Source organism: Colossoma macropomum, unplaced genomic scaffold, assembly GCF_904425465.1.
Source record: "Colossoma macropomum unplaced genomic scaffold, Colossoma_macropomum, whole genome shotgun sequence".
In the NCBI taxonomy this organism is placed as follows: domain Eukaryota; kingdom Metazoa; phylum Chordata; class Actinopteri; order Characiformes; family Serrasalmidae; genus Colossoma; species Colossoma macropomum.
In genome coordinates, this window is record NW_023494791.1 from 184,655 (window position 1) to 209,470 (window position 24,816).

General features: G+C 41.6%; 1 protein-coding gene across 1 annotated transcript; it reads right to left on the reverse strand.

Annotated features, from left to right (window-relative positions):
• Nucleotides 1-1,047: 1,047 nt before the first annotated feature.
• On the reverse strand, nt 1,048-24,653 carry LOC118810073 (zinc finger protein 850-like). The gene is made up of 4 exons (XM_036573597.1): nt 24,575-24,653; nt 17,740-18,724; nt 9,141-9,856; nt 1,048-2,906 (listed from the first exon to the last, which is right to left on the reverse strand). Exons 2-4 carry the CDS (start codon nt 18,575-18,577, stop codon nt 2,253-2,255), a joined length of 2,208 nt encoding a protein of 735 aa, XP_036429490.1. The 5' UTR covers nt 18,578-18,724; nt 24,575-24,653; the 3' UTR covers nt 1,048-2,252.
• Between the last annotated feature and the right edge of the window lie 163 nt (nt 24,654-24,816).

Below are 24,816 nucleotides of genomic sequence, written 5' to 3' on the forward strand. Positions count from 1 at the left end.
CGGAAGGTCGCTGGTTCAATCTCCTGAGCCGACAGTACGTGACTGAAGTGCCCTTGAGCAAGACACCTAACCCCCAACTGCTTCCCGGGTGCTGTGGATAGGGCTGCTCACTGCTCCGGGCAAGTGTGCTCACTGCCCCCTAGTGTGTGTGTTCACTATGTGTCTTACCAAGAAGTACTCTAAATGTAGTCTGGCTATGCTACTTTTTTTCATTTAAGCATGCAAATGTTTTTGAGTGTTCATGGTTCTGTATAGAACTATTGTCTTTTCTAAAGAACCCTTGAAGAACCATCTTTTTAAAGAGTGTATATTTACCAGTCTGGTAATCTTGTTACTGCTGTAACCTTTTAACTCTGTGGTTAAAGGTCTGTATACATTGCACTTCATTTTGTTTTCAACGTAGTAGGTGAGGTGACTGCGGCCCTCACTAACTCAGCGATCGTTACAATACAGTCGCAACTGAGACAATGCCTTAGAAGAATTTAGTTATCGATAAATATTTCAAAAACATCAAGTTGTGACACAGAGGACTCATATTAAATATGATGTGTCTGGTCATGTGTGTACATGAAAAAAATTCAAACATCTTCAAACGACTCAGATTTGACACTGGAACTATCTAGTTTATAAGCTATTGTTTTGACCATTTACAGACCCCACTCAGCAGTAGTTCCAGTGCCCTTCCAAAGAAAACAGTGAAAAATAATATTATTATATTAGTTTTATTCAATACATTGTCTTGTCCTTAACAAGTCAAGCTTAAAAGAATAGCAGGTTTCTTCATTCCACGCTACCCTTGAGCCATTTACTGTCTGATGGCATTCATGAAACATATTCATGATGAACTCAATGCAGCCCTCACACGCTAAATAATTCCTCAGATTCTTAGATGTTTTACTCTTTTCTAGAATTTTTTTCATTTTAATTTTAAGCTATTTTTAAATGCATGTCATCTGAAATGCTACAAGACATAGTGAAGACAAATAATTTTATATTGTCACTGTCCAAAATAAACAAATAAATAAAAACAGAAAGCATCACCTCTTTTTTTTATTTTTACTTTTCTACATCATTTGAACCCAGAGCTGCCTTTTACATTGCTTCAACATTTCATGATGAGTGGAAAAACAGAAATGTATCCAAATTGCTTGGAATAAAACATTTTCTTACATTAACTTATGATTAAAATTAAGGAAGTTACTATTTTGGAAACACTTGCATTTCTTTAGACAGTGATGATTTACTCTTATGCTCTACAAACGTTAGAAAGTTCTGCAAACTCTGCTAGACTTGTGCAGTTTCTTCCAGAATTCCTGGCAGATTCTCTCAAACTCAGTCAAATAGTGTAGGGAACATGACAAACTGCCTTCTACAGGTCTCTCCACAAAAGTTCTGTGTGGTTCAAGACACGACTCTCGTTGGGTCACTCAAGGACGATCGGCAATCACTTTTCCTGAAGCCATGCCAACGTCATCTTGGCTTGTTGTTTTAGCTTACTGTGCTGAAATGTGACGTTTGTGTACAGAGTAGCTTTAAGTCCAGAACCTCTCTGTACCTCCGACTGAGAACCACCACAAAGGATGATTTTAACATCACTGTGATTCAACAATGGACGCTGATGTGTTTCTGGAAGAATTGAAGGCTTTGGGAATGATTGTGAAACTTCGGCCAGATCGACACATCGACAAAGTTTGATTGCGCAGGTCTACAGAGAGGTCCCTATTATTATTATAACTAATATTAATTATTACTACCATGACTATTATTGCTGTTATGAGTAATATGAAAATGTGTTGTATAACGTTCTATATAGCACCAAAAAGGTTGTTCTCGTTACAAGCTTGTTATGGTAATAGAAAGAACCATATACAACATATTCTGCATCAATCTGAAGAACCATTTCACCATGCAAATAACCATTTAAACTTGAAATGGTTCTATATAGAACTCATGGTTCTAAAGAGAACCATCACCTTTACTAAAGAACCATTAAAGAACCACCTTTTTTAAGAGTGTAGAAATAGTAAGATGATACATTTATTTATTGATAAATGTGGCTGGTCAAAAATCTGAGTGGCAGGTAAAATATGGGAATCAAAGGAGATTGGAACCAAAATATTAATCTGCAATCCTGCCATAAAACAAGGGTTTAATTTTTATTTTTATATTCTACAACACACTTGCCATGAGGCAGATGGTCCAGCAGAACCTGGGCTGTCCAGTCTTGTTTTTTATTTGACCCTCAAGTAGTATTACACTATTTCTTTCTTAATGCATTTATGTGTTTTTAAATTTGAATGCCTGAAGCTCTTCCCGCACTCCGAGCAGTAATACGGTTTCTCTCCAGTGTGAATACGTTGGTGTATTCGGAGATTACTCTGCAGAGCGAATGTCTTTCCACAGTCTGAGCACTGAAACGGTTTTTCTCCTGTGTGAACACGCTGGTGTACTTTCAGATTACTGTGCTGATTAAAACTCCTTCCGCACACCAAGCACTGATACGGTTTCTCTCCCGTGTGAATGCGCTGGTGTCTTTGGAGATGACGACTGTCGTTAAAACTCTTCCCGCACTCTGAGCAGTGATATGGCTTCTCTCCTGTGTGGATGCGCTGGTGTCTTTTGAGATGAGTCTGTTGACTGAAACTCTTTCCACACTCTGAGCAGTAAAACGGTTTCTCTCCTGTATGAACTCGCTGGTGTCTCTGAAGATGAGTCTGCTCCTGGAATCTTTTTCCACACTCTGAGCACTGATACTGTCTCTCTTTCTTATGGATCTGCTGATGTTTTCTTAGATTACGTTTGTCACTGAAACTCTTCCCACACTCTGGACACTGATAGGGTTTCTCTCCTGTGTGAACGCGCTGGTGTGTTTGAAGATTAACCTTTTGAGTGAAACTCTTTCCGCACTCGGTGCAGTGGTGAGCTGTTCGTTTGCTTGTGTTTTTCCACATTCGTCTGGAAGATGTGTCAGCGTGGAGACTCACGGAGACCGTTTGCTGAGGACCGGAGCCACCTGCCAACGCCATGTTCTTCATTTACTCTCTGCTAGTTTCAGTAGTGACCCATTCTTCTTAGTTGCAACTTCTGGTGTGTTTGTTGAAGAAAATCTAAACTTTGTTGCCATCAACAGGAAGCCATTCCTTTCTGGAAGAGAGAAAAACAAAAACATGCAAAACTCAAATGTGAAACGCAACTAAAGTATGACAAAGTTGTTGTTCAATAAGAGCAAAACAACATGATTTAAATCTTAACACCAGAACCAGAGTTCTTTAAGAACAGCTAGTTACAGGAAAATTTAACATCAGGGGAAGAAGAGGGACAAAGCTCCTATCACTTCCAAACAAATTTTGAGGAAGTCTCACCCCTCAAAGATGAAGTTATCCTGTTGGAGGTATTAATTTGACTCTGTTATAGAGGCTCGACATCTTTGCTTGTATCAGGGGTTCTCAATTCCAGTCCAAACCCCACACTATGCACAGTTTAGTACCTAAAGTCTCATTGAGCACACCTAATTCAACAGGCTCCTCATGGGCTGGGACAGGTGTGCAGAGCAGGAAAAACACAAAAAAGCAGACCCTGTTTCACAGCTGCAGTTTATAAACCGGACGTAGCTGCATGTTTCTGTTTGTGGCTGTGATTTGCTAGAAAACGAGCTGATTCCACAGCATAATTTAGCTCTAAACATATTCTTTTTAAAAATGGTTCTATACAGCACCAAGAAGAGTTCTTCTATTGTATACAAGCCTGACATTCTAAGTAACATTTATCCATGCAGATGGTTGTATATAGATCTCATGGTTCTAAATATAAAATCTTTTATAAAGATTGTACTGACAATATCCATGATATGCTCAGAAAAGGAGATGACACAATTTATCACAATAACGATAATACAGTCATACAGCCCAGCCCAAGTGCCAGTTAGAGAATATAGCAGTAATTCATTCAGAAACTAGTTCATCAGATCTCGTAAACTTCTGATCACTGATTCTCTGTTTTGAAAACACATTCTACACTAATTCAACATGCCAACCAACTGACCTTGAAAACACATCACTAAACAAAGATATTAAAAGATTTACATATTTATCTTCTGTAACTCTGCTAATTGCTATCTAGATTCATTCATCTCCTTATCTGACAGCTTTTCAACACATCCATCTCTCTGCACTTTTGGGATGTCCATCACAGAAAGGGGTATAAAAATGTGTAATTTGTTTAAAAAAAACAAAACTGAAACATTTTAATTATAAAAGGAACAATAACCTTAAAGTTTTATATGACAATACTTCAAGACATTTTCACAATACACAATGTGTGTCACAATATTTTTTTCTGAGATTTAATTTGGAACAGACTGAAACTTCAGTGGCACATAGTTTAATTGAATAAATGATTTTTATTCAATATTTTACCAACTGCACTGCAGTAAATCCAGTTAAACAGGCTTCTTTAAGCTCACTTTGTAATGAAGCATGCAGTCAGTGTTCTTAAAGTACTGTTGGTATCTATGATATGCTCAGAAAAGCGCATTGTGACAATTTATCACAATAATGAATAAATATCATTATATTGCTCACCCCTTCCTAAAGTGATGGTTCATTATGAAATATAAATATAATTGTGTTTAAGGGTAATATAAAGAATGATTATTTGAGTATTCATTGGGAAACGCTGAGTATTTGAAGCCTGTAAAATGCTCCGCTGATCAGCTCTGCTCTCTATGGCAGCAGCTTCAGTAAACCCAACTTCTCAACCAAAGCTCTGAAACATGTCTGGATTGTTTTTGATAAGATCTTTAATTCAAATCTAACAAACTGCACCTTTATACACATTTAATCAGATCTGTGTTTCTTTTCTCTTCCTATTTTGACCCTGTTTATAAGAGCACATCCAATATGTTCATATGGATCTATAGGATCTGTTTCACGTGTGCACAAATTGATAGCTGAAGAAACTCAGACATGGAAATAAATCATTTCTCTGTTTAGGGGAACATTTATGAACTCATGGTCTTAGTATAGTAATATAGTAGCTTGTGGCCTCATTATAGTAACTTGTGGCCATGCCTAATTAAAAAAATCACCATGTCCCCTTGGGGGGTTCATAAACAATAACGTGACACGCCTGATAACATTAGCACACACAAGAACAGAGAAAGTGTGCAGTATAGCAGGATAACAGGATAACGGGATAACAGGATACGCCTCTGCCTCTCTATGATCACCTGAAATCTCAGAGTGAATTTGGCTTCCTGTTGGATTTTTCTGCTCCACCTTAAATGGTGAAACAGTATATTATATGAACGTATATTAAACAGCAGAAAACCTAAAGTCTGAACAAGAACTGCTTCTGTGAGCAACTTCACATTTCTCCAAGCTCCTAGTGTGAAAAAGTGTTAGAGCCCCTACTTACACTACAGTAGCTCCTGATTCTATAAAGATCAGTTAAACCACAGAGTAAAGAGTGTGAAAAAGTGTTAGAGCCCCTACATACACTACAGCAGCTCCTGTTTGTCTCCCTCCAACAACACTCTGCGCGCGCAAAGCTGTGGACTGCAGATCACAACGAGATCTTCTTGATCTTGTTGTTGTTGTTCTTCTTCGCTTTATTGTCTTTGGAAAACCACAAGTTGTAGAACTAGCGCCCCCAGCAGGGCTGTAGGGTTCACACTGGGAGGTTATTTATATCCCACCCGTATTCCGGTAAACCCCGCCTCCTCCCAGATAGGAGGAAAGCTGGCGGCCCCGTCTGTGGTGAAGCAGTGAGCGCTAGACAGTCCGCTCACAGTCAAACTTAAGAACAGAACCTAAGTACAGTGCAAATGACAATTCGGTGCAATTCCGTGCAATAGCAGCTGCATAGAAACTCAAAAGTCCTTAAAATATGCACGTATATGTGTATATGTATCACACACAGTGTACATAACGCAGTGTAAATCTTGTCACCTATATATATCAATATAAGTCCTATTACACTGAAGTGAGACGTTGAAGTCGCCAGTGTACAGAGGTGTGCAATTGTGCAAACTGTACAATTGAGCAGTGTTCTAGCTGTGTAGTTGTCTGTAATGTTCTAGCAGCTGTCTCGTGGGAGAGAGGTAGTGAGTGTGTGAGTGTGTGTGTGTGTGTGTGTGTGTTGGGAGTGGTTCTGGACCACATTACTGGTCAGATGCTCATGTCAGTGGAGTTTGAGGTGATATGGTAGATGGAGGAAGGGTCATTGAGTGCGAGGTGTTCAGAGCCCTGATGGCCTAGGTCAGGGGTCGACAACATGCGACTCTTTTACTGCCCTGTTGTGGCTCCTCAGCTGAATCAGATTTGTAGGTAAAAATAAAATAATCCTCCTTTACAGTAAAATAAAGCTCTGCTGATCGTTCAACACAGTTTAACAGTAAATGGTCTTGGAGTTAATGTAGAACTGCTGATTCACCCTTTAACCCTGAAGATCAGCGCAGACTGCTGGTCACCATAGCAACACAGACAACAGTCTCGCCTAGCTAGTAGCTAACGAAACGGCAGAGAGAGATTTAAGATGAACATCGATAATTTGGAGATGAATGGACGGAGTTGAGTTTATAATCACTCCAGCTGGTTTCCTGATACGTTTAATCTACAGGATTATGCTAATCGAATGCAGGATGGAGAAGCTGGTTGGGCTGAACCAGCGGGCTAAGTAGCTCTTAAGTAGCTCTCTCTCTCTCCCTATTCCCGCTCCCAGAAAGAAGGGAGCTCTAGCCCCCAAACCCTTTCCCCGCTCTCACCCTCCCAGCAACTCCCCCCTTTCTACCTCCCGCACCCCCCCTGCAGCTACTCATGGTCTACCTTTTCTCTCTGCACAGGGGGCAACAGCTGAGCCCACAAGAACTGGGGTGAAGCCTTGACAGGTGTGTTGGCGATGTGGGGAGCCTGGACATTTTCAGGACCAATGCCACCACATGGAGGTCGGAACATTGGTCCGCGTTCCCACGTCACCACCCACATCCCCTGATCGAGCTGGAGCATACCGCATACCAGTGAGTATTCAAGGGGGTGCATATCAAGCCTTGGTGGATTCTGGCTGTAATCAAACCACGATTCACCAATGCTTGATTCAAGACATGGCATTGGAGAGGGCATATCGGGTGAAATTGCAGTGTGTCCATGGGGCAGTCACATGATGATTCGCTGAAGGACATCTTTGACCAAGTGAAAGTTATTGATGGTCAGTTACTCGAGCCGGGATGGCCCCTGTCATATCCCCATTTTTTTCACTCATTAAAGATAGATTATACAGAGTGACGCGGGACGCTCAGACGGAGGTTTCCACCCAGCTGTTAGTACCGAAAAGCCGTGGGGAAATGTTATTCCATGAGGCTCATAATAATCCCATGGCAGGGCATCTGGGACAAGAGAAGACACTTAATCATCTAATGGTCCGCTTCTACTGGCCAGCTTGTAAACCCTCCGGCCATCCCAAAAGTGCCTTTTGAAGCCCTGATGTTTGAAGTGCAAGAGGTCCCGCGAGCCTCCTCAGGGTTTTCTCCTTCTGAATGATTGTATGGGGGGAGACCCAGGGGAGTCTTAGACATCATTAAAACAGAGCAGTTCCTGATTCTCTCCATCCAGCCACACTGAGCATGCGGAGGAGTGGACTGCTGATCTTCTTCTTCTTCTCCGCTTCATTGTGCTTGGAGAACCACAGTTATAGAAATAGCGCCCCCACCTGCTAGAAAAACCAGCATAGACTAGAATGTTGGTCACCATCAATATCACGGCTGTTGGAACAAACCCCCTTATCTCCAAAATAACTGTAAGGGAGAAGGAAAACACTTTCTTTACTTTTAATGTAAGTCAGTGTTCCAGACTTTTTACTGAGCGAATTTGGGTCGTTTCTTTTAGTACATTCATCATGAAATTTACATACATGTAAAGGGCAACAGGCATTTTTAAATAATGTAAAAAAAAAACGAAAAACGACACAAACGGAGATACGAGGTTTTGTTCCGACAGCAGTGATGCTGTGTTCTGGATGCTGGTATGCTGATGAACCAGTGTGGCCATGCAGGGTGACCAGCTAAACCAGCACGAGACAGATTTATTCTATATCTGATGCTTTATGACAAAGTTAAACCACAAAACAAACAAAATCATACAGAAATAATAATGATGAGTTTTCAGTACTGAGATTATTTTATTGCCTACAGAGTAACTGAAGAGTCTGCTTCTTATGACAGACTTGTGAAGCTGTAATGCTCCATATTTCACTCTTTATTTGATGGGTTGGTTTATGTAGTCAGACATAGTGTCACTTTTTTGTTTGAGGAAAAATGTGAATTTGTATTTATGCGGTTGGGGCTTGTCTGCTGGTTCCTCGCCCCGTCTCTACTGCAAATGAATTTAATGGACTTTCCCGCCTAAGTTCACCTTATATTTAAACAGAAGAGCCAGCAGCCAGAAGAGAAATAGAACAGAGCATTAATGAGGTAATATACTTAACTTAGCATGTTTACATATATTTTCATTCATGGTGTGAATGTAGTTCAGTGAGATGGATTATAGAATTATATATATTTATAATATTATACATTATTTTACTTTATTATACATAAACTTATTTTTTCTTCAAATGCAAAGAAGCACAGCTTGTGAGCTTTAGCCAGCTAGCTAACTCTAGGCTAACAAGCTGAGTTTGTCACCTTTGATACTTTATTTATGGGCGTAAACTAAATTTTTAGAAACTTGTATGTTTACTGTCAAACATTGAAGAAGACACTCAACAGACTGGAGCAAACAAAGTGCTCGTTTTAGCGAATACTGCTTATTTACTGTGAGGTAAAAGAAAATGTTACATGGTTACGTGTCAGGAAATCCTGACAACAGAATGAATCACAAGTCATGTAGTATGTCCACACTAAGTCCTCTGGGCTTTGTGATCAGCAGGAAAATTGATGTCTGTTCTCTCCTGCTGCCTCTTCACTGCAGTTTTTATCACCGCTGTATTTTAGGCGCCGTCCTCAACTTACTGGCTGACTAGTTTATGTAACCCCCATTATATAATGAATGTTTTCTAATTTGATACTCCTGCATCTCAGGTTTTTGCCTTCCTCTTGGTGCACTTGTGTATCTTTATAGTCTTCAAATACCTAAAACTCCGCTCACACTCTGAGCAGTGATAGGGTTCTCTCCAGTGTGAACGCGCTGGTGTGCTTTGAGAGAACTCTGTTGAGTAAAACTCTTTCCACACTCTGAGCAGTGATACGGTTTCTCTCCAGTGTGACGGCGTTCGTGTGCTTGGAGACTACTAGGATGAGTAAAACTCTTTCCACATTCTGAACAGGGATACGGCTTCACTCCAGTGTGAACGCGCTGGTGTGACCGGAGATGAGTATTTCGACTAAAACTCTTCCCACAGTCTGAACACTGAAATGGCTTCTCTCCGGTGTGAATGCGCTGGTGTAGTCGGAGGTGACTCCGTTCACTAAAACTCTTGCCACACTCAGCGCAGTACAACTTCTCTCCGGTGTGAACGCGCTGGTGATTTTTTAAAGTTTCAAAAGCTCCAAAACTCTTTCCACACTCTGCGCAGTGATACGGTTTCTTTCCTGTGTGAATGCTCTGGTGTGCTTCGAGATAACTCTGTCGAGTAAAACCCCTCCCACAGTCCGAACAGTGATACGGTTTCTCTCCTGTGTGGATGCGCTGGTGAACTCTGAGGCTATATTTTCTGCAAAAACTCTTCCCACACTCTGAGCAGGGATACGGCTTCTCTCCTGTGTGAATGAGTTGGTGTCTTCGGAGATGATTCTGTCGAGTAAAACCTGTCCCACATTCTGAGCAGACATACGGTCTCTCTCCTGTGTGAATGCGCCGGTGGTCTAGCAGACCTCCCTGTTGAGTAAAACTCTTCCCACAGTCCAGGCAATAGTGAGTTTTCTCTTTGTCTGTATTTTCCTCCATTAGTCTTCTTGAAACCTTATTTCCACATGTAATCAGCCTTGATTTCAGGAGTCCTATTGGTGGAACCTACTTTTGTAGGTAATAAACACTAGGAGCAGTGGATAACTTTTTCCTGAAAGAGAAAGAAAAAGAAAAAGGTGTGACAAAATTGTTGGGATTACTCCAACATCAGCATTTAGTTGTTTAAAGCAAACAAAATCAAGCATTTTTAATCTTTTAGAAACAGAAGCAAAGGGAAACTACTGGACATTGAGTCAAGACCTGTAGGACCAAGAAAGATCTGTTAGAGCTGCTCACAGAATGGTCAGGCATACAGAGCAAAACAACTGCATCACTCCCAAGGACCTGCACAGAGGCAAATCAGTAAATCTTTAATTTACAAATCTGCATTTTAGCTACACTGATTATAATTCAGTGTTTCTGGCTGACAACTCCTCATAGATGGCAGCCCAACATCTAAAACATAACCTTCACAAGAGCGAACTGCCCACAAGGTCCTAACCACAATCTTGTCGACCCCTTTAAACACTTCCTGGTTATTCTGCATGCAGAAGCACAAAGCCTTGGTGCAGTTGTGGACGACCAGCTATTGTTCTCAGCATGAGTTGCAAACCTGACTCAGTCATGCAGGTCTCTTCTCTACAACACCCAAGGAATTGAACCCAATGGCTCTGGGGCAGCGGTGCTCAATCCTGCTCCTGGATATGCACCAACCTGCAGTGTTTAGCTGAAACTCTAATCCAGCACACCTGATTTAAACAATACAGGTCTTCAGGGAAATCTTAACATGAAAGCCAAGTGTGTTGGATCTGAACTTTCCAGATCGGCAGATCTCCAATATCAGGATTGAGCCCTCCTCTAGGGAGGCCACCCAAGTGCTTGTTCAGGCTTGTCATCTCAAGACTCGAGTACAACAACTCTCTCCTGGCTGGTCTTCTTCTAAGGGCCATCAGGCCCTTCATCTGATCTAAAATGCAATAGCACGACTTTTCTTCAATCTTCTTAAGCTCACTCAGCTCAGTCCATTAGTGAGTAGCTGCCACATCTGATTTTAAACCCTGATGCTCACCTACAAAGCCAAAAATGCACCAGCCCCTCCCTACCTGATGGCAGTTTTTTGAAGTTTTTAAGCCCCTTTTTGATCTTCATTTACTGACTGTCAAAGGGAAGCCTGACTGTTAAGACCTGTCTGCCGTAAAACAGTGTACATGTCAAAATGGGAATGTTTTATTATAAAAAATGGAGGGGAGGGGGGGGGAGAGGGGGGGGAGAGAGAGAGAGAGAGAGAGAGAGAGAGAGAGAGAGAGAGAGAGAGAGAGAGGGAGAGAGCACTCATTTGATGTGGCAACATCATGAAACCTGTTCATGTTAGTTATTGATTTTCGAATCATCAGTGTATTTCAGTAGGTTTCAGGTCTTTATAAATAACACCAACAGGCTCTTCGTCTCTGTGAATGTTTCACATTTTTAAACTATACCCACACTTTACAGATGGTCCCTTACCGTCTTTGGCGCCTGCTGCAGCAAATGTGGCTATTTTGATCAAATAAACTCAGCGAAACGGAAAAATCTGGAACTTTGATATAATAATTGTAGTTCATTTTCAGTTTTACCAAAATTTAGAAAATGTAATTTCAGAGATTTTTTTGCTGTTATGAGCAGCGAAACGAATTCGCTAAACTTCCAACATCGACCTGATTTTACCGAGTGTGAAAAAGTGTTAGAGCCCCTACTTACAACACAGCAGCTCCTGATTCTCTCCGACCAGCGACACTGTGCGCGCGCGGAGATGTGGACCGCTTATCGCGACAAGATCTTCTTCTTCTTCTCCGCTTCATTGTTCTTGTAGAACCACAGTTTTAGAAATAGCGCCCCCACCTGCTTGAAAAACCAACATAGACTAGAATGCTGGTCACCAGCAAAACCAGTATATCACTGCTGTCGGAACTACGGAGCCCCGCTGGTGTCTTCCTGTATAAAAAAAAAATAATGCATGGCCACAACTGTGGGAACGAGATAATTATGTTGTGGCCTCAACTTATTAAGGCGTGGGAACGAGATCCTAATGCGTGGCCACGACTTAGCAAGCAAGATCTCGTTCCCACACCTTGCTAAGTCGTGGCCACACCTTAGGATCTTGTTCCCACGTGTTAATAAGGCATGGCCATGCATTATTTTTATTTATACAGAATGTCACCAGCGGGGCTCCGTACAGAACAAACCCCCTTATCTCCAAAAAAAATAACTAAAAAAACCGACAGCAGTGATGCTGTGTTCTGGATGCTGGTATGCTGATGAACCAGTGTGGCCGTGCAGGGTGACCAGCTAAACCAGCACGAGACAGATTTATTCTATATCTGATGCTTTATGACAAAGTTAAACCACAAAACAAACAAAATCATACAGAAATAATAATGATGAGTTTTCAGTACTGAGATTATTTTATTGCCTACAGAGTAACTGAAGAGTCTGCTTCTTATGACAGACTTGTGAAGCTGTAATGCTCCATATTTCACTCTTTATTTGATGGGTTGGTTTATGTAGTCAGACATAGTGTCACTTTTTTGTTTGAGGAAAAATGTGAATTTGTATTTATGCGGTTGGGGCTTGTCTGCTGGTTCCTCGCCCCGTCTCTACTGCAAATGAATTTAATGGACTTTCTAAATTCACCTTATATTTAAACAGAAGAGCCAGCAGCCAGAAGAGAAATAGAACAGAGCATTAATGAGGTAAGTAATATACTTAAATTAGCATGTTTACATATATTTTCATTGATGGTGTGAATGTAGTTCAGTGAGATGGATTATAGAATTTTATATATATATATATATATATATATATATATATATATATATATATATATATAATTTTACTTTATTATACATAAACAAATTTATTTTTTCTTCAAATGCAAAGAAGCACAGCTAGCTAACTCTAGGCTAACAAGCTGAGTTTGTCAAGTCAAAATTTATTTGTGTAGCGCTTTTTACAACTGATGTTGTCACAAAGCAGCTTCACAGAAATCCATTAAAGACAAAGTTTAAACATGAAATGTAAATCCTCCAGGTGAGCGAGTCAGGGGCGACAGTGGCAAGGAAAAACTCCCTCAGAGCTGAGGAAGAAACCTTGGGAGGAACCAAGGCTCACATGGGGGGGACCCGTCCTCCTCTGGTCAAACTACCTACAAAATTATTATACTACTAATATTAATAGTAGTAATAGTAGTAGTAGTTAGGAGTCAAATGTGATCAAATGTTCTAGTTTTAGTGAGAACCCTGGCTGCAGCTTTTTGAACTAGTTGAAGTTTACCTTTGAAACTCAGCATGGCACTGTTTAGGTCCATCTGGCACCTGATGCTTCTCAAAAAGTCTAGGCCCAGAATGCACATCTTGAACTGCAGGTATTCAGGCTAAGTGACAGATATTCTTGCCCCCTAACTGTTTTGACAGCATTCCCTCCCCGGATTGGTGCTAGCTCAGCGATCAGAGTGCAGAGATAACCTGCCATGCCTTTCATCTCAAACCCAGCAGGTACCACTTTTGGCTGGGCTATTGTGCTTGTCGACCTGGTGTCCACCAGAGCAGTGCATGGAACTCATTTGATGTTGATGGAAATGTGGCAGAAATCTAATATAGACATACGCCACAGTACAGCCACTGTTTGTTCACTACCTGCGCTGTTCTTTTTGGCGAGGGCAGCATTCTTTTTCACTTGCTTACCTCCAAAGGACAAGCCATAGTAATGTCCTGGCCAGCCGCATGTCCAGCAGTGGTGGCCCTGTGCCACTGGCTGTATGTCTGCGGTTATGACCAGCCCTTGGATCCGTTCTGTCATCTTATCTGCCCACGCCAGCTTCAGTGACACACATGACTCCTCCACAGCTCTGACTGCAGGACTTAAAAACACAGAGTAAAGAGCATGAAAAAGTGTTAGAGCCCTTATTTACAACAGAACAGCTTCTGTTTCTCTCACTCTGCTTCTCCATTTCAGTTGCTTTGGGGAACCTGTTATCCTGGTATAGAACTAGCGCCCCACCTGAATGGAGATTCACGCTGGGACTCTGCGATCACGGCCAACCGGGTGTTTTTTAACATCTCACCCATTTTCCAGTAAACTCCACCTGCACTACGATTGAGTGCAATAACAGACTTTTTAGCTCAATAGCATAAAAGAAAGTATAGATAGAGACAGTGAGGTATTTGAAATATTTTCATTAAAACAGTCAACAGGCTTTACAAGATGTTCGGTGCAGACATGCATGTTTGAGAACCGACAAAATATGAATATTTGCCAATTTAAAAAGAAGCGAACTAAAAAGAATAACAACTAGTAAAACTAACATAAACAGGGCAGCCAGTATATTTTGTGTTTTGGATGCACAAAAATGGACGCTATTATGCTGATCACCAGCAAAACCAGCGTTATGTTGTTTTGGATGCTGACCAACCAGAATGACTGTGATGGGTGACCAGCTAAACCTGCACCAGACCAGCATAAACCAGCTTAGAATTCCGGCTGGTCTGTTTTTTTCCACAAGGGTTCTGGAAGCCATGTTTGCATTAATCAAACCAGGGGAATCGCTTAGCCAGCGATGTTGCAGTAGGTTTTCACACGTCATAACGAGGTTTTACTGACAGAAGGTATCCTAGAAGAAATTCTGCCAGACCTCCTATAAACCCCAGTAGACCTTCACAGCCTACGGTGGCTGAAGAACCATTATAGCAGCCAGCAGGCTCCACATTTAAACTTGGACCATAAAAGGAGATTCCTTTGCGTGCTTAAATCAGAATTAACTTAAAATATTGCAAGTTTTTGATTTCAGAAAAATTAAGTTGCAGCATAGTCAGCAATGTCTTTGCCAGATTTATTAGGATGATTTGTCAAACAAAAACAAGTTTTATGACACTGAAGAAAAATAATGATCATACAAAAAGTAACCGATTAAATGTTTAACTTAAAATGAAAAACAACGGAATAAATGAATGCAAAATAAAGAAACATGGCTGGTTCCAGCATTTGGCTGTCACTCTCTGTTCTTGAAAACAACTGCCTGCTATTATTGGCCTGGCAGGGAATCCAGCCTCTCTCACCTTAGCCAGCTGGCTTGACTTATTGATGGCTCTGGTAAACCCTTTATAAGCTTCTCTCCTTTACGTTGTTCGAGAGCTTTTGATAAATTACCTTGGAGTGTTTATTTAAGGCTTTCAAGTGCATAAATTGGACATATATGGACATATTTCAAAGATAATATTAGCTGTTCTTTGGCACATCTGATTACCTACTGTGGCACAGCGTGACATAAATTATTACTGTTAATGCTATTTGGTCACAAAGAGAGACAGCAACTCTGGATCAATGAGCCCTCAGACTATCCTTAAAAAAGGTCAAAAGAAATTTGGACAAGCCAAATACTAGGTCATGATTGAAACACACTGCATACTTCTCAAGACACATGGTACAGATAAGTTTGTTAGTCACAATAGATTACTTAAATGATCAAACCTTAAGCAGCACAGCTAAATCACAGCAAAACAATAGATACACATCCCCAAGAAAACAGTAGATAGTAATGAATGTTAAAAAGGGAGACAGGACACTTTAAATATGCTGAACTAAATTTCACAGCCATTAAGACACAAGAGCATCATCATACTGAGCTACAAATCACATAAGAGATTAATCAGACTTTTTTCTAACAATATTATCAACAGCCTCTTTGGCAATTTTAATAAAAACATACACCCAATTTCAATAAAAATGTACGCCCATTTATACAGCCTTAAAATTGTTTTTTGAGTTATATCATCTCATTTCATCCCAAACACATCTTTTTTAATATACACAAACTAGGGATTCACAATGACATCCAAAATCATATCTGTACAATCACTGGACAGATGTTTGGATTCAATCAATACATCTGTAACCCTGTAGAACAGTGCTTCTCAAGCCAGTCCTCAGGGCCCACCAGATGGTCCACATTTTTCCTTCATTCCTGTGTTTTGAGGTTGGAGCAAAAATGTGGTCCGTCAGAGGGTCCCTGAGGACTGGGTTGGGAAACACTGCTATAGAACAGTCGTCACCAAACCATCTCCTGTAAATGTACCTTCCTGCAGAATTTAATTCCAAACTGCATCTATCATTAATTCATTTGATCCAGCCAATCAAGGAGTTCTAAAGAAGGTGGGAATGTCTAGGCACCTCACCATTCGATTACGATTCAGAGGCTGTAATGTGATTATAAAACGATTATCGATGCATCTTGGTGCCTTTTTTGTTCTATACAGGAATTCTTTTTTTCCCTCACTGTAGGAGGACTTGGTACTTTTAAAGCAAAGTGTTTGCAATGATCCATAATGAATTTACTTCCAATAGCTTTTATTAATAAACCAAAAAGAAAGTGATGTGAACTGAAAGGCTCTCATTCACTGCTCTTGTTTGGAGCACGAGACAATGGCTGCCACTCATCTGTCATAAAATGAGTTGTTACGGTGTCATAAGATCCTGTGGCAGTGGATGTCCACGCAGCACGTTACAGCTGTCCTACCCATTTTCTTTAGTGATTTTATAACTTCGGTTTTGGTCTCGATGTATCGCTGTGTCAGTAAAATATCTTCGAGATGTGACGTGTGCAACAGCATAACAGCGAAAGCCCTGGTTCTCAACGACTGAGAACTGGCGTGCAGACTGCAGGTCACATAGCAACATAGTCTTCCCTGGCTAGTAGCTAATGAAAAGGCAAAGAGAGAGATTTAAGATGAACATTTGGAGACAAATAGACTTACTCGCATTTATAAGCACTGCAGTTGTTTTCCGGGTACGTTAAATCTGCAACGAGAGGCTGTCAAACACTAAAAATTTGCGAAGATGAAGTCACTTCTCTTTCGAATTTTTCCGTTCCACCTTAAATGGTGCCTCAGTCAGAATTTAAGGTGGAATGGGAAAATCCGAACAAGAAGCTGGAGAATGAGAAGCGACTTCAGCCTCATAAAACAGTCAAACATTGAGATACATTTTACAAGAAACTGTTCAACTTTTGAGGAAAAGTCGGCTAAAGCTAAAGCTTAAAGCAGAGCAAAGTCAGTCTGTGTATTCGTTTATATTGTTTAGCCTAAACTAGAACATTGTCACACACTGAGACATACTGGACATTAAATGTTGTGGCTCCCAAGGTGGTCTGATTTTTGTTGTCGGATTTCTCGCTCATCCAGTAGTGTCTTTGTCATGTGCCGCCACAGACTGTCCGGGTGCTGCACTTCCACACGTACAAGTTCCGCCTTTTACGTTCCGTTAACATTACCTTATAAATTAAATATTTAGAAAATAGATTTTTGACATTTCAGATTGTTCACATCTGCATTGCGATGCATCTAAGAATCGATTTTTCCCCCCACCCCTAGTAACTATCTGGAACAGGTTTGGCAGATTGTGGTTCAAACTAGTCACCACAGGACGACAGATCTCCACGACCACATATCAGCACTGGTTGATATTAATGTACATGAATAATATTGGTCATTGGTATCCGCATGCAATTTATATCAGTGCAACCTGATGAAAACAACCCCTTCGGTTCTTTAGAATGTACTTATTTCCTTAGAATGTGTTCTTTGTGTTCCCTTTCTCTTTGTGCACTTGTGTGTCTTTAAAGATTTTGAATGCTTAAAGGTCTGCTCACACTCTGAGCAGTGATGAGGTTTCTCTCCTGTGTGAATGCACCGGTGTCTTCTAAATTTACCTTCCCCACTGAAACTCCTTCCACACTCTGAACAATAATACGGTTTTAATCCTGTGCGAACACACTGGTGTACTTTGAGAGGACCTAGTCGAGTAAAACTCTTGCCACACTGTGAGCAAGAATATGGTTTCAGTCCTGTGTGAACACGCTGGTGTACTTGGAGAGGTCCTAGTCGAGTAAAACTCTTCCCACACTGTGAGCAGGAATACGGTTTCAGTCCAGTGTGAATGCGCTGGTGTAGTTTGAGGGTACCATTCTCTCTAAAACTCTTCCCACATTCTGAGCACCGATACGGTTTCTCTCCTGTATGAATGCGCTGGTGTACTTTTAGACTATTTTGAGCAGTAAAACTCTTCCCACACTCTGAGCAGTGATACGGTTTCTCTCCTGTATGAATGCGCTGGTGTACTTTTAGACTATTTTGAGCTGTAAAACTATTCCCACACTCTGAACAGTGATACGGTTTCTCTCCTGTGTGAATGCGCTGGTGTCTTTGGAGATGAATCTTTTGAACAAAACTCTTCTCACACTCGGAGCAAGGATACGGTTTCTCTCCTGTGTGGATACGCTGGTGTAGTCGGAGGCTACTCTGTTGATTAAAACTCTTCCCACACTCCGAGCAGTCATACGGTTTCTCTCCTGTGTGAATACGCTGGTGTAGTCGGAGGCCACTCTGTTGATTAAAACTCTTCCCACACTCCGAGCACTGATGTGGTTTCTCTCCAGTGTGAATGCGCTGGTGTATTTGTAGATGACTTGGGATAGTAAAACTTTTCCCACATTCTGAACAGTGATACGGTCTCTTCTTGCCTGTGCTTTTCTGTATTTGTCTGCCTGATCTGTTGGTGTAAAGTGTACTGGATGATGTTGTTTGAGTACTCGAGCTTCCTGCAGATGACATTCTTACATTAATCTCTGCTGATGTCAGCAGTGTAATATTTTGTACTTCGTAGCAACTCCTGATGTGTTTGTGGAAGTAAATTTGAAGTGTGCGGGAAATTGGACACTAGAAGCAGGCGAAGACTTAGGAACAAGAAGTCATCTCTTTCTGGAAGAGAAAAAGAAAGGAAAAGAAAAATAATCAGCGTCAAAGTTTGGTCAGGGATTAAAACGGTCAAGTCGGACAGGCTTTGTTGGCTGTGGGGTTTATAAGGCAGTTTTACACAGAATGTAATGATTGTGTATTTATTGTATTTCAAAAGAGCAGCCACCAGTGACCCAGTCTGTTGTGCCTGTGTGCTTCAAGGCTTCTGTCATCATACCAATTCCAAAAAAGCAATCTCCTTCCTGAATGACTACAGATCAGTTGCCCTAATACCTGTGGTCATAAAGTATGGCGAGAGTCTTATACTTCAGCACCTCAAAGTCATGACTGATGCTCTTCCAGGACCCTCTGCAGTTCGCATTAAGAGCTAACAGGTCTGTAGATAATGCCATTTAATTTGGCTCATTTCAACGTCCTGCAACCCCTTGGCAGCTCTAACGTGTATGGCTGTGTGCTGTTTGTAGACTTTAGCTCTGCTTTCAACACCATCATTCCTGACCTTCTTCTGTATAAACTGTGGCAGCTCAATGCCCCCTCATCTATCTGCTACTGGATCAACAACAAGAAACAGTATGTCTGGGTGGGTGATCACATTTCGGACCCTTTCAGCCTCAGCACTGATGTTCTCTCTCCTGCTCTACTCTCTACACCAATGACTGCACATGTGACAGTGACTGTCTTAAACTTAAGTTTGCAGATGACACTTTCCTGGTTGGTCTTATCACAAACAATGATGACTCCATGTACCAGGAGGAAGTAACACAGCTGGTGTCTTGGTGTAGACTTAACAACCTGGAGCTAAACATACAAAAAAACTTCAGTAAGAAACTCACCCCACTGCATCCACTGGATATACACAGCTCCACAGTCAGCAGAGCAGAGGCTCACAAATTCTTGGGCACCATCATTCAACAGGATCTCAAATGGGACAAACACAGCACCTCGTTCGGCATCTTTGAACACCAAGCGTAAGCTACAGCAAATGGCACGATGTGCAGAGAAAATCATTGGCTGTCAGCTCTCTGTCCTCAAAGATCTTTACTCATCTAGAATGAGAAAGATGGCAGAAAAGATCCTGGCTGACCCCTCACACCCCGGGCACTCGCTCTTCCAGCGGTTTCCATCTAAGTGGAGACTAAGAGTGAGAGCCCTTAAGACTCAGACCAACCCCCACCTTCACAGCTGCTATCCTCTTTAACCAGGACCCCTCTCTCATCCCTCTGCTTTACACTGCTGCAAATACACATTTTAACTTGTCGTGATATACATACAGTATTTTATATTTTTCTTTGCTGCTCTATTCTCTCAGCTGTACATACTCTATATACACTGTATTGCCAAAAGTATTCACTCACCCATCCAAATCATTGAATTCAGGTGTTCCAATCACTTCCATGGTCAAAGGTGTATAAAACCAAGCACCTAGGCATGCAGACTGCTTCTACAGACATTTGTGAAAGAGTGGGTCGCTCTCAGGAGCTCAGTGAATTCCAGCGAGGCCACGTAAAATGAATGAGCAGGGTCAGCTGATGCTGAAGCACATAGTGCGCAGAGGTCGCCAACTTTCTGTAGAGTCAATCACTACAGACCTCCAATCTTCATTTGGCCTTCAGAATAGCTCAAGAACAGCGTAGAGAACTTCATGAAATGGGTTTCCATGGCCGAGCAGCTGCATCCAAGCCTTACATCATCCAGCGCAATGCAAAGCGTCGAATGCAGTGGTGTAAAGCTCCATCACTGGACTCTGGAGCAGTGGAGACGTGTTCTCTGGTGATCTGGTGTGACCGATCACGCTTCTCCGTCTGTCAGTCTGATGGACGAGTTTGGGTTTGGCAGTTGCCAGGAGAACGGTTCTTGTCTGACTGCATTGTGCCGAGTGTAAAGTTTGGTGGAGGAGGGATTATGGTGTGGGGTTGTTTTTCAGGAGTTGGGCTCGGCCCCTTAGTTCCAGTGAAAGGAACTCTTAATGCTTCAGCACCAAGAGATTTTGGACAATTTCATGCTCCCAACTTTGTGAGAACAGTTTGGCGATGGCCCCTTCCAGTACCATCTCCAACCCAAAGCACAAAGCAGCTCCATAAAGACATGGAAGAGCGAGTTTGGTGTGGAAGAACTTGACTGGCCTGCACAGAGTCCTGACCTCAACCCGACAGAACACCTTTGGGATGAATTAGAGCGGAGACTGCGAGCCAGGCCTTCTCATCCAACATCAGTGTCTGACCTCACAAATGCGCTTCTGGAAGAATGGTCAAAAATTCCCATAAACACTCCTAAACCTTGTGGAAAGCCTTCCCAGGAGAGATGAAGCTGTTATAGCTGCAAAGGGTGGGCCAACATCATATTAAACCCTATGGATTAAGAATGGGATATCACTCAAGTTCATATGCGTGTGAAGGCAGACGAGCAAATACTTTTGGCAATATAGTGTATGTACCTCAGCTAGAGCTGGGCGATATGGCCAAAAATATTATCACGATAAACAAAATTCATATCGTTCGATATCGATACAAATGTCAAATCATTATTTCTTCCAAGTTTGAAGGCTGATTTTTGCTCCTGGGTGGTTAATTGCTGTTTTAAACTATCCTTTATGGTCAGAACACGACAAACACTCACCAAACAGTAGAACATTTCACAGATCTGTCGTGGGACAGTGGGAGAGAGTGTCTGGTGAGCTGTTTTTACCAGCTGGAAAAGCGTGGCTATTTTGTAATAGTCATAATTTAAGAAAGAAAACAGATTATTTTAGCTGGTGCCGAGCGCTCGGCTACCCCGCTACACATGACATCACAGTATTCAGACACCAGCTAGACGACTGGATTTCTCTATACTATCGTAGTAGTTTAAGTGGTGAACCGCAAAATATCAACACCAGACAAACAGAGTCCTCCTTTAGGTACGTTTAAACTGAAAGCGGTGCTTTTGTGTCTTGTTTGATCTACAGTATCATCAGTTCTCCGTGTTGTGCGAGTGACAGAGCGCTGCTTCAAGTTAGCCAGCTGCTAAAAACAGCTAGCCTGGAAAGATAGCGCTCTCCTGCTCTCCAATGCCTCACAGCTTCCTCAGTTTACTTTCCTTTAAATCAGGGCTGTAATTTACATGAACCCACTTCTTTCTTTCACTTTCGTTGCTTGGGAATGCACTAATACTTAAATATGACTGTCCGAGCGCTGTAACAGTGCTGTAGTTGTGAGTATCAGACGTGATTTAACGCTGCTAAAGCTGGTTAGGATGTACAGAAAGAGGTGAGTTCGCTGTAGGACAGTACAGTTACACCACTGACCTCGTCACTCACACGTGGTCACAGGAGAACAGATCGCCGGTCGCTCCACTCAAACAGGGAATGTGCAATTCCGCGTTTCAGCCGTTGCTAAAGACTCATCTTACTCGTGGCCCCCTCCCTCTCTAATCATGTAGAAAAACTCGTAAGTGCGTCCTCTCCTGGCGACAGCACAGTAGTGTTGCTTTCCTTGCAGTAGAAAACACCACCAAGGCTTTCGCTGAACGTGGGAGTGTGAGAATGGTGTATTATATCGAACATTTATCGAACATGTCGTATCGCTCTATCGAGGAAAAGTTATATCGCGATAATTATCGTTATCGTTTTATCCCCCAGCCCTAATCTCAGCCCTCCAGTACATGGTTGTAGCTGTTATGATTATTTCCTATTGCACATCTTTTTACATGCAGTTTGTTTGTGTACAATTTCTTATGTTAGGTAATTTTTTCTAGATTTACTTTATTGTATTTAATTTTATGTTGCACCAAGAGAAATGTCTGGCACACCTGGTATTTGGTGAATAAAGATTTTGATTCTGAAGCAACAGAGAGCCTGTGAATGTTCCAAAAAGCTCAAAAGAATGCCAGTATCTTCACAGCAGTAAGATGGGGCAGGCTCTAAGAGGGATCATAGACAAATCGGTGTGCTTAAAATCATCATTAGCTGCATCCCATTGCCCAGGGTCCCTAAGCAGTACTATGTTCCCTACACATTTGAGCATGGGGTGTCGGTTAAGAGAACTTTGGTTGATAAATTCATTCGGAACATCCTACAGTGTCATAATCAAACACTAATTTGCAAAACACATGCAATAAGTGATGGGTAAACTTTCCTGCATCCTCCTGTGAAGTGATAAAGCGTACTTCATGTGCAGTCTGAAGCTCCCTTCCAATGGAACTTTTTCACTCCCTGTGATTTGGAATCACCCTTAAAATATCTGAATACCCTGTCCAGTACAGTTTAAAGGAAACTATGAGGGCGATTGGCATGCACCTATTGAGCCTGGGCAGAGCCTGAAGAGACCGTACTATCATGAGCTCCTGCAGAGACAGGAGAGCTTCACACAGCAAGTTGCTTATGCCTTACAGGACATGGGAGGTTATGCAGTCATGCCGATGCTGTTTTATGGAAGTGGCTGACAGAGTAGCTTGTTCATTAAGTAAGATTAAATCGCTTCAGGTTGTTGAGACGGAACAATTACGCATCGTGTTTATTGGCAGAGCCGTCGGATTTGTGACATTACTGGACGTATGCATTAGGCATAATAGTTAATGTGCCTAAGTTATGTAATTTGCATTTCAAACAAATACATGAATGAATAAACGAATACTCTTAGTGGGCTTTTGAGAGGCAATAGACTTGTCTTATGATCTGAGAAATTGATTGCTTTACCACGTTTTTGCATTTGGCAATCAATGGAAGGAGAACCACCGGTGAGCCCTGCGCTTTCTAGAGTGGTTTGTTGTCGAAACGTTCTGCAGCCACTGATTAGCTTTTGTCCAGCTGGGGTGACAGCCATGAACCGAGCATGTAGTCCAGAATGCTCTAAAGACATTTAGCCTAAAATAAAACCACCACATATCAAGCTAACATTGCTTCACCGGCTTTGCCAAAACCATGTTTAATGACTCTTCTGTTCACAACCAGAGGTTCTGGGCATATCTTGAAATACAGAGGCCACATGAAAAATATGAATAGGGTTACCAAAGTTAGTGCAATGTCAACCTAATAAATCTGCAATTTCGGAGCACAATAAATGCATTTTCATTATATCCGTCTGAATAATGAGTCAAATCTAAATACCTATCCAGTGCTGATGTTATCTAAAGCAAAAATCTGCCGATATCATTGATTCCAATATCATTGTGTATCCCTAGTTAAAATGTTTTAAGCTACAGAGAATAAGAATCAAGCTTTATTGGCCAGGCTTGCTTACACATACAAGGAATTTGGTTTTGGTTACAGGAGCTCACAGTGCACAGTAAACAAATTTACAGTAGTAAATAAAATAAAATAACAAAATAAAACATGCATTTCTACCATCACTCACTCACTCACTCACTCACTCTCTCTCTCTCTCTCTCTCTCTCTCTCTCTCTCTCACACACACACACACACACACACACACACACACACACACAGTCATGACTGTAACCTTACATTGTGCAAAGTATGAGTCTTAAGTTAAAGTGCTGAGTGCAGCAGCAGTTAAAGGGTGTATAGTGGCAAAGAAAGGCATCAGTGGGGTAAAAGTCAGATGAGTGGGGTTAAGGCACTGAAGAACACTACACCACAGTCTTCGTACTAAACCTGAAGCTTAAGCAAGAAAGAAACTGTTCACCAGGTTTATCTCTGCTATGCTCAGACTCCTCAGACTCGGTCTACATTACTAGGGTTACTTGTGTAAATCTTTGTGTAAATCAAGCCAAACAGTACTGAAATGCAGAGACAGCCTGTAATATAAACTGGTGGGAATTCTTTGCATTTTTGTCAATGTTGTCAAAGTTAAAGATCATTAAAGATCAGTTAAAACACAGAAAGGAGTGTGAGAAAGTGTTAGAGCCCCTACTCACAATAGAGCAGCTCCTGTTCCTCTCCTCTAATACTGTGTGCGCGCGGAGGCGTGGACTGCTGATCACAACGAGATCTTCTTCTTTTTCTCCGCTTTATTGCCTTTGAAAAACCACAGCTGTAGAACTAGCGCCCCCATTTGGGCTGCAGGGGGACTCAGACTGGTAGATTATTTATATCCCACCTGTATTCCGGCAAACCCCGCCTCCTGCGCCACGACTGGGTAGTAATTCACAGGAGCAGT

Bases quoted from the DNA above. Each gene is read 5' to 3' on its own strand.
- LOC118810073 (XM_036573597.1), bottom strand. From the start codon at position 18,577: ATGTCATCTGCAGGAAGCTCGAGTACTCAAACAACATCATCCAGTACA. The intron at 9,857-17,739 runs GTGTTCGCACAG...GAGGTCTGCTAG, and splicing joins TCCTCTCAAAGTACACCAGT to ACCACCGGCGCATTCACACA. The intron at 2,907-9,140 runs GTGAGCGGAGTT...CACTGCACCGAG, and splicing joins ACCCTATCACTGCTCAGAGT to TGCGGAAAGAGTTTCACTCA.